Below are 17910 nucleotides of genomic sequence, written 5' to 3'. Positions count from 1 at the left end.
AAGACGTGCCTTGAGACAAGTATGCACACACAGAAAGGAGAGCAAGAGATCTCAAGGATGAGTCTGTGCATGTGTTTGTATATGTGTGGTATCAAGACTAAGACTGCTAAATGTACTAATCCTCTTGTGCCAGGTCTCAGGTGCTAACACAACACCTTCAGCCTGAAAAAGCAGGAGTGTTATGTAGTCATAATGACCTGCTGAAAGAATAATTGCCAACAGGATAGCACTATTACAGCTCTCACTATTACTCCTCCACAGTTCACTTAGTGACTCCCATGGAAGTGGCTTTCCATTGTTGTTTTTTACTACTGTTGTTATTGTGGAATTATACCTCTTTTAGAAAGAGAAATCTCCATTTATTAACACCACTACCTCTTTGTCACTGAACTTGCACATTCTGTTTTGTCCCAAACTTGTTGATGGCCAATTTCCACCACTTACTGGATTTTTTCAACCCAGCGCCTCATGCAGTAGGTAGTCCTATGCTCAGTTTCTGTGATTAGCAACAGCTTACTATTCTAAAACACTACAGTACTGTTCTAAGTACTACTGGAATGGGATTAGTTTTACAAGGTAAGGTGAGGTAATGCAATCATTATCAGTGTTTCACAGTGATTTTAGTCCCATCAGAATCCACCACGTAAGTAATTTTTACAGATTGCACACTGCTGTATCAGTTAAGATTCCAGCAGCTTTTACTTACTATAAAAATAACTACAGAAATATCCTCAGGTTGGAGTAATCCTGCGCAATTTGCTATGTTGGCACTCAAAGAAGTATTTACTTGTGATCTCTGAGGCCCAAATTAAGCTGATATGTATTGTCCAGAGAGGATCCTAATGATTTCTGTGAAACAAAAAAGTGGTATTTAACTTTTAACAATATCTAAATAATATGTAAACTCTGCAATTATCACAGTACTACTCTTTTTTCATAGTCGATAATTCACTTACATCCTCGGCAGACATTCCAGTCACCAAGTTTTGACAGATTTCTCTTTGAATACAGCGCTCACAATCATTAGACTCATCCACTCAGGGAAGGTGTCTGAAGCACACCTTTCGGATGCACATACAAAATGTTCTGCACATTGCATGCAGTTACACACTTCTATCAGGGAGGTCTCCAAATCCCCAAATCTTACATTGTGTAGCTTTACAGTTCCGTTAGTTGAAGTTGCAGTTAAACAATCTGAAATCTGGGGGTGCTGAAACTCCCTCCCCACTCCCTGTGTCCATATTACAGGCATCCTGAGGTAAAATTCCCTTACTACTCCATGTAAAACTGATCCTGTTTGAATAGTACTTCAGTAAACCAAATGTTAATTTCTCACATACCAACATCTAGCTCTGTGGACATAACCTATACTTTCAATAATTTACAAATTCCAATAATTAACATTTTTAAACACTGTCAAACCTCTAAGCTTCAATGCACATCTGGTTGGCTGAATGACCATTCAAAAGCTGTAAAAGAAACACAGTCAAGTCAAGTCAAGTACAAGTCAAGTACACAGTGGAGTGAAATTATGCTCCTCCAGGAACAAGGTGCAACAACGAACAAAAAGTACAAAGTGCGAACGTGCAGACAGTGTGCAAACAAAAAATTAAGCTAGAAACAATACAATAAATACGATAAATTAAACAGACATTAGACACAGCAAACAGACAGGACAGTGAAGCGCCGACACAGCACTCATTTCTGAGCATGAGGTAGTGGAATAAGGTGTAGAGATATTTAACATGCTGTGATCTGCGAGTTTACACAGTCAGATAACATACGTGAGCACAGCAGTTACTGAGGTAGTAAAACAGTGTAAACACAGTATTGGCAGCAATGTTCCAGTGCAAGCAGAGCATCAAAAGAGGTGAGGGGGGTTTAGTTCAGTCCTTGTGAATTTAAAAACCTGATTGCTTGAGGAACAAAGCTGAGTTTGTGTAAGCCAACATGGAGGCCCATCACTCCACATGCTGCAGAGATCCACAGTACACACCCTCTTAAAGCTTCAGGCAGACCCCCGATCAGACAGACTTGCCCGCGGCTAGATTAATATTTTAGTGCAGAGAGAGAGGGAGAGCAAGAGACACAGACAGAAAGATACAGAGAGAGACACGTGGAAGATCCTTCTCAATCACTTCATGCCAGAGGGCAGTGGTGGGCACAATTGGTTCATTTTCTTAAGTCAGAACCAGAGTTCTCTTTCTGATAGCATAGTGACAAATATTAACAAGCATCTTGCAAGCCTGTCTTCGCTTTTTGACCAACTTTCTCATGAGTCTTCCAAAAGCAGCTCCTGTTTATAGCTAGGGGTGAATAATCGACTGAGCTTAACTCTTAATTCTTAAAGTGGCACTCCAGCCTAGGTTAAAAATGTAACCACTGCCATGTTTGTTGTAAACATGCCTACTCACCATCTACAGTTGTGCCACAATTGTCCCGAGAGAGAGATTTAAAGACTAGGAAAACCCCCTTCAGATGATGTATATTGAAGGTGGTAGTAACTTTTAAAAATGCATTTGACTGAAATGCATCTCATCCTCCTTCAGATGACGTATACTGAAGAAGGGAGGAACTTTTGAAAAAATACCCTGCTAGCTGGCGAATGCAGAAGGAAACCAAATAACTCATGGTACTGCTAGCAACCCAAACATTATGTCTGTATTTATAAGCCTCTACATCACTGCAGTTCTTTATCACAGTGGGATGAATTCCCAATGGTAGTTTTACTTACGTGTGCAACACATGCAGGGATTGCAGTGAGAAAACACTGATGGGCAAAAACATAAAGGATGCAAATTCATGAATTCGCTCAAGGCCATGATGGTGAGAAATGCTGTGCAAGATACAGAATACAGGATAACAAGAAAAATAACATTTAAATCGCTAGTTTTAGGTTGGAATGCCCTTTTAAGCTCAATTTAAGCTGCCCTTTTAAGCTCAAAAAAAAGCTGCCCTTTTAAGCTCAAAATTCTTGGAATTTTTAGTTTATTTTATTTAATAGAATCATGCTTGAATTTAAAATGAAGTATTAAAGTAGTACTCTTGTTCTATTGTTAAGTTTTGAATAGAAACAAAAGGGTTAAATTCTAACTTCCAGTGGGAAACTGGACAATCATGTAGATATATCTAAAGAAGCTCTCTTAATGATTGAAGGAGCTCAAGAGAGGTCCTAACACAGCAAATACATTACAGAGCAATCAACCTATCACCTTTTGATTTCTAAAAGGTGGGACCATGACAAAAAAGTCACTCTAGGCCTTCTGGAAATCCTAGATACATCACAGACTGAATACAAACAGCCTAATCAATGGGTTGTGAGAAGCAGAAAATAGTGGTGGTAGGTATATGCTAATATGTCTGTCACAACATCAAGTAAAACACGAAATGTCTTTTAGAAGCTTTCTCTTTAAGAAGAGAATGGATAAAAGAAGCCAAGGGCATCATTAGGGACGGGCCTTCGGCACTTAAACCATTAATGTTTCGATGTCAGCCCCCTAATGTTTTTTTTCGATCTCAGGTTTATTAAAACAATGCACTTTCTATTACCACTACTGCTCCAGACTAACCACAAAGACAGTGATCAAAGGTATTCATCTCTGAAGTCATGTGTCATTCTGCATATTAGCAACTCCATGTCTAAACTTTTACTACTGCCATACAATAGAACAACCACACTCGACGTCTGATGTCAATTCAGTGTGCAGCAGTGTTAGCTTGCATATAGCAACACAGATGTTTACATGCATCTTTGTAAAATAGTATGAATCAGACTTAGCTGAATCATGAAAAATCATGTAGTGTCTAAACACCCAAAGATCTTAGCACCCAGTCATTCTACTGAACAACCTGTCAATCTATTTTAAAAGTAACCCACCTCTGCTCTATCTCCTGAGGAACTAAGCTAATTCTTGAAAAGTCTACCTGTTTGAATCAGCAAGTAGTTACTTTCTCCTACCTGTCTGTCCCCACGGAAACGAGCACATCAGCCTACTGAACTATCTAGCTGCCTGGGATAGCACTGCAGGGCCAGTTAGTGTGGCAGAGAGCAGGATTGATCAGCTGTGCTAAGGGTCTCTAATTAAACATGTGCATGTGTATAAGAAAGAGAGCGAGAGAGGGACCACCACTCTCATATGGCTGTAGTGTCTCTCATTATACCCTTCTCTGACAGAATGTGGCATTTACAAGAAACATTTAAAGTAATTACGTACTGAGCATAGATCAGCGTCACTGCTGTCCAGGAACAGACTTGAACAAAAAAACTGGCATTTTTATATGCTAACCAGTCCTATTTAAATTACAAGCTGCTGCACTACAGCTAAAATCTTACCATCTAGCAGTGAAATTCCTCACAGCAAGCTCACCTGCTAACCACATATAGCATACAGTAAAAGGATAGCTGCCATTATTTTAGATTTGTGGGATTCTGACAGCTTACAGACAAAACAAATAATTCATCTTTCATCAGCAGTGTAAGTGTTGGACCACCTGGCACATGCAAAAAATAAAGCAAGGGCACTGTAGCAGGTATATATGTGCCCTGACTGTAGGCTGAATGTTTAATACAATCAGTTAAGTTCATGACTCATGTCCTGGAGTATGCAGCCATGATTGGGAAGAAGGTACCCCCAAAGATAGCACTAGCAGATGAACTAGTTAGCGGTGAGAAACAGTGCTTAGCCAAGCAGCAGCTTCAGGTAGGAGGCAGTGTTACCAGTGTTAAGCGGTTTTCACATAACAGCTCTAAGGAAGAACCAGTTTCTGAGCCTGCTTGCACAAGCATTTATTGTCTGTAGCATTTACAAGATAGTAAGGGAGCAAACATGCAGTGGCTGGGGAAGCTGGATGTTGATGCTGAGGGCAAACTGTAGGCAGTGGTTCTTGTTCCTTGGTAGTATTTGGTAGTTGAAACCCAATGATATGTTGGGCAGCCCTGATTATTCAGTGTAGCACTTTCAGGTCAGCAGCAGAGCAGCTAGCATACCTTATTATTTTGCAGTATGTCAGAATGAGTTCTATATTTTGCCAGAACTTCACCAGCAGCTGTTAGGTAAAATGCACCCTCTTCAGTCCCCTTAGGAAGTATAGGCACTGTTAGTTTTATTCACCAAGGAGAAGGTATTGAGGTCTTCAGCGATGTGGAAATTCAAGCTGAAAACATAGTTTATTGGTGACACCTTATTTTGAGTGGTCCTTTCTAGATGAAATAAACACTCATCAGACTCTCAGTAATATATCAACAACATATCAATGATGCAGCAGCAATGAATACATTTAGTAGATTATCAAGAGTCTTTTAAATTAACTGCATAAATAAAATATGTTTATAGTCTGCTGAATGCAGCTGTTTTTCACTGTGTCATATCTGTAGATGTTAACCTGAGAAGACACTGAACATGTGACAGGTTTAATACAGACCATCTCAGCATCCTCAACAAGCTGTTATAGACATGCTGCTAACACCTTTCTGTAACTGGAACTTTACTGGATTAGATTCTGGTTAAGGTTAGTTTTAGGATTAGGACCAGGGTGAGGGCCAGGAGTAGGTTTTGGGTGGAGGTTGAGGTTAGGTTTAGGATTAGGGCCAGGGTTAGGGTTAGGTGTTGAGTAAGGTTGGATAAGGAAATAGAAGTCTACTTCATGTAACATATCAACACTACATCTATTTAATGCAAATAATGTATCAGCAGTACATCTTCAAGATATTTACCACATGTGTTCAGCTGCTTCACTACTGCTACTTAACTGATGTGTTGTTGAGGTGTTACTGATACTCTGTTAAGAGTTTATTAATCATCTACAAAGGCCCACTCAAAATAAAGTTTTACTGCATTATTTCATCTTTATTGACGTAGATGGAGGGGAGTCCTCTGTTCCTAGATTTCTTTAAGTTTACATGTTCTTTGCTTTCCTGGTGTTGAGGAGCAGCTTACAGGCAGTATGTCATCCTGCCAGGCTCTGCATGTCCTTTTTATAGGCATAGTTGTTAGAAATCAGCCTTATAATGGTGGTATCATTGTTAGAAATCAGCCTTGTAATGGTGGTATCATGGTTAGAAATCAGCCTTATAATGGTGGTGCCCTCTACAAATGTAATTATGGCCCTGGAGTTGTGGGTGGGTACATGGTTGTAGATGAAGAACTAGTAGCTCAGTCTGCAGCCTTATGGTACTCCACTGTTAAAGATGAACTCCAGTGTTAAATGTCTTCTATTAGGTGTAATGACATTGTGCTAATACTGATTTTAAATACTAAAATTTTAAATACTAAAATTCACATACTTATTAGTATATTGCAAGACCTCTGCTATAAAAGCTTTTACCTCTGAGCTTACAAATCCTTTTTAGTGGACACTGCCCACTATATTCCTCCAGTACCTCCCCATTTCATTGTGTACAAAAGTGTTGCCATGGCTGAAATCCGTGTCTATAAAAAGCATCTAAATGAAGAATTTCCAGATGAACATCACTGGTTTAGGATGTCAGCGTTATCAAGCTCTGTTTACCATATTGTTTGTAACTGGAGTCTATTCTGTCCTCACTACAGGAAGATGACAAGGTTAACAGATACCTAATAGGCTAACAGGCTGCTTCAATAATATTCAGAAACAGACTTCAAATTAAGCCTTTCGCAGAAGAAGTCACTTTAAATCAGCATAAAGTATAAAGACTAAAATCAATGCATTTGGATTAGAAGACTGAATTTCTGTGGTAGCTCCATCAGCACATACTTTCATGCACCTGATGGATAGTTTTCCTAATCAGATTCAATGAGGTAAAGACTAATGATCTGGGCCCAGTTTTGCAAGATCATCTTAACTGGTGGAGAGAGTGTTTAATGTGATGCTCACTCGAACATCCTTATGCTAAAACAATTTTGGGAAACCCAGCCCTGATTGTACCATGTTGGGGGAGGCTGAAGCCTTCGGAACACTTGTTGTGTTGGTATGGACATGGTCTAATATATTCCTTCTAGTTAGCAGTTCCACATTCTGGTAAAGTTTAGGTAGAACTGTCTTAGAATTCATCTAATTAAACTGACCTGCCTCAAAGATGGCCATTAGATCATTGAGTTTATTGTTCACTATGGGTATTCTATAGCCTTCCCAGTGCTATCTAAGCCTCAGCTATGGGTGAAACGTACACTGCAGCAATGATGAGTACTGTGAATTTCCTCATTAGGTGGATATATGATCTACAGTGGAAAGAAAAATTATGTGAACCTTTTAAAGGAACCTGAATTTCATGTATAAAGGCATCTTAAATTATGGTCTGGTCTTCACCTAAGTTACAATAAAGAACAAACACAATCTGTTTAAACTAAAAATGTACTGTTCTTGTCCATATTGAATACATCATTCAAACCTTCACAGTGTAGACTGGAAAAAGTCTGTGAGCCCCTAAGCTAGTAACTTCAACAAAGCTAGCTGGGGTCAGGAGTTAGCAAACCTGGAGTCCAATCAATGAAATGAGATTGGAGATATGGGTTAAAGCTACTTTGACTTATGAAAACCATTCAAACATTTTGAGTTTGCTATTCACAAGAAGCATCTGCTAATGTAAACTATGCCTCCCAGTAAAGAGATCTCAGAAGACCTATAATTGATACTTGCTGATTTGCATAAAGCTAGAAAGGGTTACAAAGTAATCTCGAAAAGTTTAAGTATTCAACAGTTAGACAAAATGTCTCTAAATGGAGACAATTTATTACTGTGTCTGAGTGGGCACCCAGCCAAGATCATTCCAAAGATAAAATGCCTATGGGAAAAAAAAAAACTAAAGTAACAGCTAAAGGCTTAGAAAGAATAACTGGAAGTGGTTAACATCGCTGTTCATGAGTCTACCATAATAAAAACACTGAACAGGCATGGGGTCCATTGCTCTCCAAAATAAAGATCAATAAGCATGCCTGAAGTTTGCCAAAGACCACTTCGACACACCAAAATGCTACTTGTGTTTGTGGACTGATGAAACTAAGGTTAAGTTTTTCGAGAAAAACACACAGAGAACTACATATGGCATAAAAAGGGCACTGCATACCAACATACAACCACCAGCAGTGAAGTATGGTGTGGAGAGCATCACGATTTGTGCTTGATGTGCATAATAAAGACATAAAGCTAATTATACCAAAAGTTATAATCTTTTAACACATGGTGACTGTCTGTACTTGTGACTGTGATGAAGAATAGATCACATTTAGTGACCAATTAATGCTGAAACAGGTAATTCCAAATGGTTCACATACTTTTTCTTGCCACTGTATTTGCATGGTGAATCCTCAGTTAGGAGAACAGTGTCTCTCAATAATGTCTGTATTTGTAAGCATTGCTTATATAAATTTTCTTTGTGTTCTTACGTTCTGACAATTCCACTAGTAGCCTGATGATGCTGTTCAGCCATGTCTTGATACAATTTTCCACTTTGTCTAAAGAATTCTAATAGAGTAATGACTGTGTGTTTGCTAAGAAGATATGCAACAGAGAAGCCCTACGATGGAGCGTCTTAGCCTGGGTTTTATAGTAGCTCTATTGTCATGCTTTTGTTTTCTCTCACTATGTTCTCTCCAACCAAGGTGATAAATCATGTAGGCTTTGCTAAGGGCTGATTATTTGTTTTATTTGAAAACAATGTTTTCCAATGTTTAAAAACAGAATGTGTTTGAACACACTTTCTGATTGAAAAGACTTCAAACTAATATTGAATACATGAAGAGAATAACCTCAGACAGCAGAAAACTACAGCATCTATGTGCATTGTCATCTTTCTTAGCAGGCAAAATGTGCTTAAACTGACTGATTCTGCCTGCTCACACTCTCAAACTCAAACTCATGTCACCAGTGGTTCTCTTGCAGCTAGATACTGCCTAGCACAACATGACTCTCCCACAGTTTCATTCTGACCTGAAACCTTTTAACATATTTTTTTTGTTATTCTGTTTGGAATAGGCTCTCCATCATGTAATTTTGAGCCAAATAGACATTCCGGTCTGGCAATAACTTCTGCTGAGAACTACAGATGATATGGTATAGATTGGGGTAGGAGAAAAAAATAATCAAATATCATAAATAATCATAATAAAACTTTTAATAATCTGCCTATTGTTAGACTAACAGATTTTCAAACTGCATTTCTGTCTTTATCCACAAACTGCCCTTTAATTCTTTCTGGTGACAGCACGGTTTCTGTCAGTGGAGTTACTGTTAGAAATGCCTGGATAGCATAGTGGATAACATGCATGCTCCCCAATACAGGCTGAAATCAGAAACTCTACTATAATATATAAGTCAGTGGACAAGATTCCTAACGTTACATTCACCTACTGGAGTAAACTGCTCTGAAGAAATGTATTTGTTAAATATGTAAGGATATATAAGGATAGTTTGTCTACTTCACAAATAAAACCATCTGCTAAACTATGCAAATGTATGGACAAAGTTTTTGTAACTTCTGATTTTGTTATTTGATTTGCTCATCATGGAGTAATAATAATAATAATAATAATAATAATAATAATATGAACAACACTGGATAAATTGTCTTTTCTTATGCACAAATTCTTTCACTCTGCCTTGCTGCATGCCATCAACTTAAGTGCCCTCTTGTACTCTGTTTACTGTTTTTGTCCTAACGTTATTATTTAAATGATTGTAAGTGAGAGTTCGTGCACAAACCCTCAGGGGGATTTACTATTGTATTGCCTTTTTATCCTAGCCATGTCTTTTCTAGTCTACAAATCAACAAAACAAAATAAACTGAACTGAACTGAACAAACTACAGTGGTGAACTGCCGTGCCATTATGTGAGCAGGTTTTATCAAAAGATATTGACTTTCCTTTTTTTCTCTAAAATAGCATTCTGTTCTCAAGCTCCCTCATTGCTGTTTCCATCACAATAGGAAATCACATACATTAAAAACGAACAAAGGTTTGCATTTGGTTGAGAAAGATGAAAAACCAGCATCAATAAAGCATGACAAGAAAGAATGTTTTACACTTGTACCTAGTTCTGTAAGCAGTTCAGGTGGAGAAGTATGGAGTCCTGTATGTTTCACTTTTTGTAATGTGTATAAATCTGTCACGTACATAGCATTTGTATGACTGATTTATCAAAAGGTATAAGAAAGATACTTCATTAGAGGAGGTGTCACAACAAACACAAAAAGAAAGAGAGAAAGATAAAAACAGTTATGATACAACCACTACTTTCAGTAAGAACTGCTATTTAATTTGTAACATGCAACAGCAACATCCACCATCTCCCCTAGTGCTGGGTGATATCATCTATACCGCTATACTGGAATTGATGTCACATTTTATTTTGATATATATTAAAATCCCCCTAGTAGTAAATTAATCATAAATTAAAACACAAAAAAACATGTTGAATAATAAGTGGTTAATTATTTTTATGTATTACTGTAATACCCAAGAAACTACTAAAATGGTGTAGGAGCGTCCCTAAACCTCAACACTCGTTAAGAATGTGAAGATCTATGAATTTACATGATTATGCAAATTGTGAACAACCCCTTGCTACTCTATTTCTAACCCCCACCCCTTCCCCCTCTATGAGATGAAACAGAGCAGAAACGAAAATATTCAATTTCACTCACTTAGATTTGAGTTTTTAACATCTAAACTTTCCTCAGTGGGATGTCAGTAAGCTGGAATTGCTGGTGGTTTAGCCTTCTCGTTAAGTTAACGTTACTCTCTGCTGCTAACAGGGACATAGATTTACCACATCAGATTTGAGTCTTTATTCTCGAAACGTGCGTCAGTGAAGCTTCAGTGAGCAGGAGTGAACCAATGTGGTTGTGTATAAGATGAGGCCTTCTCGCTAAGCTAACAGCTCTACACACAAATACACAGGTTTAGAACACTGCCAGGCACCAATGAGAGGCAGCATGAGGTCAGCGCCATCTGTCATTTAAGAAATAAATAGTATGTTTTTATGGAATTCTGCTTTCTAATAGAGCAGTTAGGCCCAACTACATCCCATCTATCTATCACTCTCTACCCCATCCAACAATGGAAAGAGAACACCATATGATCACTGCTGACCAGATATTATTTGGGTAGTGGACCTTTCTAACATGCTATGATGTTTGCGATGGTCTGAATGTATTAGGCGCAGCAGCTTTGTTTGAGTTTTTAAACACTGTGTACACTTAGTAACAATTTAAGCAATTTAGCTTCACTCTAGCATGATATGCTTTCACAATTAAAAAACATACGCTCCACTAGAGGGCAGGGTATAACCTGTGCCTTATGTTTCTTATCTGGGTTTCCCGGAAGCATCTTAGCACAAACACGTTTCTTAAATGGTAGAGCATCTTGCTGAATGCTCTCTCTACTAGTTAAAATGATCTTAACACTAAGATGCAGGACGCTGTTTAGTCCAATGAAGGAAACACATAAAGATTACTGTAGCTGTCTAAAGGCTCCTGCCCTCTGAATGAGAAGATACAGAGCGTAGCAATACCATAAAGAAAGCTTTGTATAAAAGTGCTATAAAACTCACATTTTACACCCTACACTTGTAGATTTGGTTGAATTAACCTTTATAAGAACATTGTTTAGTGAATTAATGTCATTTTGTATTAGCTAACTAACTGCTTTCAGGTGAAGTTAATTATGATGTAACTAGTCTAGTAACACTAGCTGAGGTCAAAACAGACACTTAGCATTTATTTGTTTATCTTAGTCTTCAGATTGCTACCTTCAGATTGATCTACTATGGATTTGAATTTACTCTAGGATTAAATATAGAATAGTAATAGTAAATGCTGAGTGGAGCATGTTTTATCTTTTTTTGATGCATCCGGTTTATGGTAGCCTGTGGCCTTAGGAGTCTTAAATTTTAATTATTTTTCAAATAATGTCTTACAACTACAAACATCAAACGTGACTGAAATGCCCATCCATTAAATTTAGTAGGTGTATCTGATAAATTGCCCAGTGAGTGACTAAGGTTAATGTACCCATCTAGAAACTCAGTGTAAATGGAAAATATTGGGATTATAGTCTCACAGAGCCAGACATGATCTCATACTGAGAATATCTGAGGACAACCATGGGCTAAATGTGGTTGGGAATGTAGATTAAACTGAGTGTGAAATTAAATTACTAAACCAGTCCAACTGAGCTCAAAGTCAGTGTGCTTGTCAACACTGTCCGATGAACAGCAAGCCTGTCTTTATCCAATGGATGTACCTTAATGTATAGCATGACTGAAAACTCCAACAAAAAACTTCAATTAAGTACACAAATGTGCGTTTCTGGTGCGGACAACATATAACATGGTAAAAATAAACATTACCACTTGCTAGGGAAAAATAATTTTATTAAACTAGATGGCATTAGCTCAAGAAGATATCATTGGACAAGTAATAAAAGTTGATGATGGGTTACCAGCAGCTACTGTATAGGTGGCCACCTCAGAATTTGAGGTGGTTTCACTGAATTACTTTTGTGCATCAAGCACATTTCTGATAAACTAAACTGCACATCTGAAACACTGATTTAAAGGAATGTGACTTAATGGTAGCATCTCACTAGCTAGCTTGTTTCGCTTGTGTTATTGATCATACTCCTTTAAAAGAAAGTACACTAGAGGGATTTGGGGGTGGATTTTACATGGGGCATCCGTATATTTGCAGTGGATTTTGCCACAATCCAGCAACAAAATGTTCCTGGTTGTCCCCAGGTATATATATTCTCATTATGAGATCACCTATGGCCCCACAAGACTAATTAGGATATTGAATTTTATCAGTACTACTCAGCGCGAAGCTCTTCCTTGAAGGAGAAAAGTATAGTACCTTCAAAGTCTGTTGTTTTATGTCTAATGAATCACAAAATGGCACAGGTGTGCCCAGGCCTGGAAGCACTCTGCTTCTGAACTGGACATCACTAGTCTCGCTACAGCTCACAGCACAGCTCACACTCCAGCTGAGCAGCTGCGCATGGTGTGGTGTGTAAAATAAATAGTCCTGACAAACAGAGCAAAGCTGTGTGTGTGTGTGTGTGTCCTCAACTGGCATCCCTACCCACCCTGACTGTCTGTCTGCGTCTGGTACATACTGGCCCATTCTCACCACTGCAGAGTGAGCCTGTGTGAGTGAGTATATGTGTGTGTTCATATCTTACCCCAGTGACCCAGAAAAACAGCCGTAGCAGCCCCAATTCCAACAATATGCTGCAATTAGTCCAGTAACTACAGCTCACATGCAAAAATCTCTAGGTATCTACATAGAGCAGAGAAATATGTATATTTAATAGGACCGTCAAACAGTTAAAACAATTAATCCTAGTTAAGCACATTATTTTGAATAGTTAACCGTGATCAACTGCATTTGTCCACAAAAGAAAGTTTTTCTCCCATTTAAAAAGCAATGCATTTTGTTATAGCTAAATGGAGCAGACAAAATAAGCTTCAACAGAACATATTTATTACTCGCAATAATTAAGTAACAATTATTCTCATCATGTGAGCACAGGGTTTACATAAACCTGAACAAGAAAATCACACAACTTCCTTAAGGTGAACGAATTTTCCAATTTTCATTACAGATGTCCAGTGAGAGCAACAGTGACGGCATGTGCCAACCGAACTGATGAGTGTATATATCATAAACAGCACTGCACCATTATAGTTTGTTCAGTACTGTGCAAAAGGTACTACTCTTCATATCTTCGATTACCTTAAGTTCATGTTATTTGTTTTCAGGCAGAAAACATTTTAAGGGAAAATTATACAGAAACCTCAACAACTAAACATAATATCAAATGTTCCAGTATTTAGTATGTCCACCCTTTGCCTTTTTACAGATTTTGTTCTTTTTTGGAGACTAGCTTTCAGTTTTTCAAAGAAATCTGCAGAAATATTTTGCCACACCTCTTACATTTAGTCTTAGAAGTCGGATGCACTTTCTGTTTCTCGTAATCCAAGCAATACCAAGCATATTCAATCATGTTGAGGCCTGAAAACATCCTTTCACACTCACAGTGTTGAGCTGACATCTCACAGTGAAAAGATTGACAGAAAGACCTGTGAATTTTTTTAAGATGTGAAGCAAAAGTGGAGCTTTTTTCTGCTATTTCTCAAAGATGAAAGCTTTAATACTATTTATCTGATGGTGACAGTTGCACGGTTGTTGGAAGTCCCATTTTCTGTATATCTTTTATTAATTTATTTAAACTCCTGCTTTTTCACTTATTTTCCTTTGACTTGCCCCTTTCTTATGCACACAGATTATTGTCTATCTAAAGTCCTAAGAAACATCTCCTGAAAATATCTCCTAAAAATAAATAACTTTTACTTCATGGCTATTTTGGCTGGAAATTAAATAGCGAAAAGTGGTCTCTGACTTTTGCACAGTACTGTAAATGCAGATAATGGTTCCTGTCCAGCATGGTCTGCTGAAGGTGACGGAGGCTGCTTTAAAACTCATTTAAAAGTTGTAATTGAACAAGAGGGCTATAGTCTAGGATTCTGACATAGCAACATACAGTGTGCAAGCAACTGAGCTTGTTGAGTTTAAACCTGCACTATTACGGACAGTTTGAAGGGTCAAACTAGGAAAATGTGTTAGGAGAATACAAAAACAAGCTTATCATTTATTGCTTTAATGAATTATTAACATGTTAACTGTGACAGCTTTACTTATGGGGACACCTTTCCTGTCCTGATATGACAGATTTGGATGTTTGAGGTCAGAAAATGAATCAGATTTTGAGTTAAAAATCTCAAGTATTTTTCAATGGATGCCTCTGCCACAAATCTAGCATAATGTCCACTGCCACAAATTTTTTTTTGCTGTGCTAATTTCCCTGCAGAATAGAAAATCTATTGACTTGAAACACACTTATAACTGAAGTCATAATTTGTATGACATATTTTTGTAGGACACTTTTATGAAAGTATTTGTAAATAACACTGTAAATCTGCAGAATTTGTTCTTTCAGACAATGGAATTGTTTTCCAAAGGGAAGAATTTATAGTAATACATTATTAGCATAGTGATGTGAGCTTTTTATCTGTGTTGCTTTAATGTTTGAAAATTGGATAAAACAGCTTTAGTAAGACATTCTCTCATGTCATTCTCATCCTAACACTTGTACTGTTAGAGTAGTTGGAGTCTCAAATTCCTGTTGCATGGTTACATATTTTAAGCAGATATTCATAGAATACAGAAACTGCACAATGGCATCAATTTGAAGTGACTTAACAGGTTAATAGGTAACATCAAGTTACAGGAAGACTTGTCAAAATAACTGAGTGTGTTAAGCGAACGTACAATGCAGATGCGGCAGATAGACATTAGGTTAAAAAACATTTTCTTAAGATCTGTTTTCACGATGGATAGCCTGTCTTCCTTACTTCGCCTCCCCATGGCCAACTGTATTTTAAAGCATGTGTGGTCATTGACTACATGTGGCACAGCTGGGATTAAAACTTTTCTTAGGCCCACCAATTTGGAGCAGTACAGTGCATGTTGATTTTGCTATAATCTTGATATGTTACTGATTTATTGCAAATCAAGATCCTTTTTAATGTATATTATAGTAAAGCTTGTTCTTACTATAGGTTTATCAGACTGTTCATGATAACATCACACACCTGCCAGCCTGTGCACATTTTGGGGGCACTTTTTTGTCAGTAAGTGACAGCTGCCAGTCAGTTAGCTGCCAATTGGTTAGTGGCAGCTGCCAGTCAACCACTGGCATTCGTTTAGTGAGAGCTGCCAGTCAGCTAGTGATGGCTGCCAATCAGTTGGTGGTAGTCAGTATGTAAGTGGCAGCTGGCAATCAATCAGTGGGAGCTGCCACATATTTAGCAGCAGCTGGCAGTCAGGTTGTAGCAGCTGCCAATTGGTTAATGGCAGCTGTCAGTTAATCAGTGGAAGACACCAGTCTGACAGTAGTAGCTGTTAAAGCAAGTGGCAGCTGCCAATCACATATGAAAATCACACCTTGGGGCTGATTCTGGACTGTCTCTAGCCCAGTCCCAAATGGTGCCCTAAGCCTTGTGGTCCTCTGTCGGTGACATCAACAACGTACAAACTTACAGGGCAAGAGACCTTGTGAATGGCAGCTACCACCTGACTTGGCAATTACCACTCACTGACTATCAACTGCCACTGGCAGCTGCTTCCTCCTGCCAGCTTCAATTAGAGAGTGAACCTTTAAAGAGCTCTAATTACGCAGCCATGCTATGGTAACACATGCAGAAGGTGGCTTGGCATCATCATACTGAAAAATTCCTGATGTCCCTGAAAAAGACGTCATCTAGAAGGTGTTACCCCAAAATGTGTATATATCTTTCAGCATTAAAGGATTCCTTCACAGGTGTGCAAGTTATTCATGCCATGGGCACTAATACACCGAAACCATGACAGACCCTGTTTTTTTAACTTTATGCTGGTAACAATCAGGATGGTCCTTTTGTTCTTTGGCCTGGAGAACGTCATCCATTATTTCCATAAACAATCAGAGACGTTGAGTCGTCAGATCACAATACACATTTCCACTGTGCTTCAGTCTATTTTACAACCCAGAGCCTGCAGCATTTCTGGACAGTGTTGACAAATGGCTTCTGCTGTGCATAGGACAGTTTAAACTTATTGAACTTAATGAATATATTTTGACAAAGTATTCCTGAGCCAATACGGTGATATCCTTCACAGAAGCATATCAGTTTTTAATGTAGTGCCATCTGAGGGATTGAAGGTCACAGGCAATCCATTTGTGTTTTTCAGCCCTGCCCTTTATGCATAGTGATTTCTCCAGATTTCCTGAATCTTTTGAAGTTACGCACTAACAGGGCGAAAGACCTAAAATCCTTGCAACTGAGGAACACTGAGTGCATTAATGAGCACTCTTCTTAAACTGTTATATTATTTGTCAATACATTTTTCACAAACGGTCAGCCTCAGTCCACCCTTGCTCATAAATGACTAGGCCTTTCATGGATGCTTGTATACCCAAGCATGACTGCATTACTTGTTTGTGTTGTTTAAACATTTCACAACATCCCCAGTCTAAAGTTGCCCCAGTCTCAACTAGAACATATTGCAGGCATTGATTTCAGAACAAGCATGTATTTACCAAAAATTTAAATACAAATTATTTAAAATAATACATTGATAAACTGCTTTCTGTTTTAATTTGCATTTCACAAACTGTCCTAATTTTTTGCAATTGAAGTTTGTAAACCGAGATATAAGGTTTTGGCCATATTGCCCACATCTAGTGGAGACTATATAAAACATTGTTTACACAAGTCCCCTCTGGGATCTGTGTACAGACATGTATACCTGATGTGCAGTTTTATTCATAAGGAACAAAGTGATCTAATCAAACAAACACATGCTTAAAAGGATTTAAAAAGGCAAGAAAAATAGCTACAAAGAGGGAAAATAAATAGGCAAAGAAAGTGGTTCATGAAGGAACACAAACCCACACTCACTCAACAGAAGTCAGAAGACAACCTAGAAAAAACTGTACAGAGAACAAAAAAAGAAGCACAGGTGGTACATGGAGGAAAACACACAGGCAAAAAGAGTGCAGAGAGAGTGAGTCAACTGAAAGAAAACTAGGGGAAAAGAGAAGGCAAAACAGAAAATCTTTCTTTCTTTCTCTCTGTCCCCTCCCTCTCTATTTCTTTTCCTCTCACTCTCTCCACTCCTCCCCCGTCTCTCTTTCTTCTCCGCTTGTCTGTCATTGGTTTGCGCTGCTGCAATTGCTGCTTTCACCATCTCTGCAGCATCACTCGGAGAGAGCAAGAGAGAGAGAGACACTGAGAGAGAGAGAGTGAGACAACGAAAGAGAGAGAAAGAGAGAGAGAGAGGGTAAAAGAGAGTGTGTGTGCGCGTGTCACCTCTTCTGCTGCAGCGCTCCGTGGAG

General features: G+C 38.3%; 1 protein-coding gene across 1 annotated transcript in view; it reads right to left on the bottom strand.

Annotated features, from left to right (window-relative positions):
• Nucleotides 1-17910, bottom strand: part of cep89 (centrosomal protein 89) — a 177965-nt gene that overhangs the window by 18758 nt on the left and 141297 nt on the right. Inside the window, exon 19 of the mRNA XM_036584282.1 lies at nt 17885-17910. This exon is cut by the window's right edge and continues 144 nt beyond it. Coding sequence (XP_036440175.1) covers nt 17885-17910 — 26 coding nt within the window. The remainder of the gene's footprint in view (nt 1-17884) is intronic.

Source organism: Colossoma macropomum, unplaced genomic scaffold, assembly GCF_904425465.1.
Source record: "Colossoma macropomum unplaced genomic scaffold, Colossoma_macropomum, whole genome shotgun sequence".
Classification (NCBI taxonomy): domain Eukaryota; kingdom Metazoa; phylum Chordata; class Actinopteri; order Characiformes; family Serrasalmidae; genus Colossoma; species Colossoma macropomum.
The sequence above is the reverse complement of the archived record's forward strand: the minus strand, read 5'-3'. Positions and strand labels throughout refer to the sequence as shown.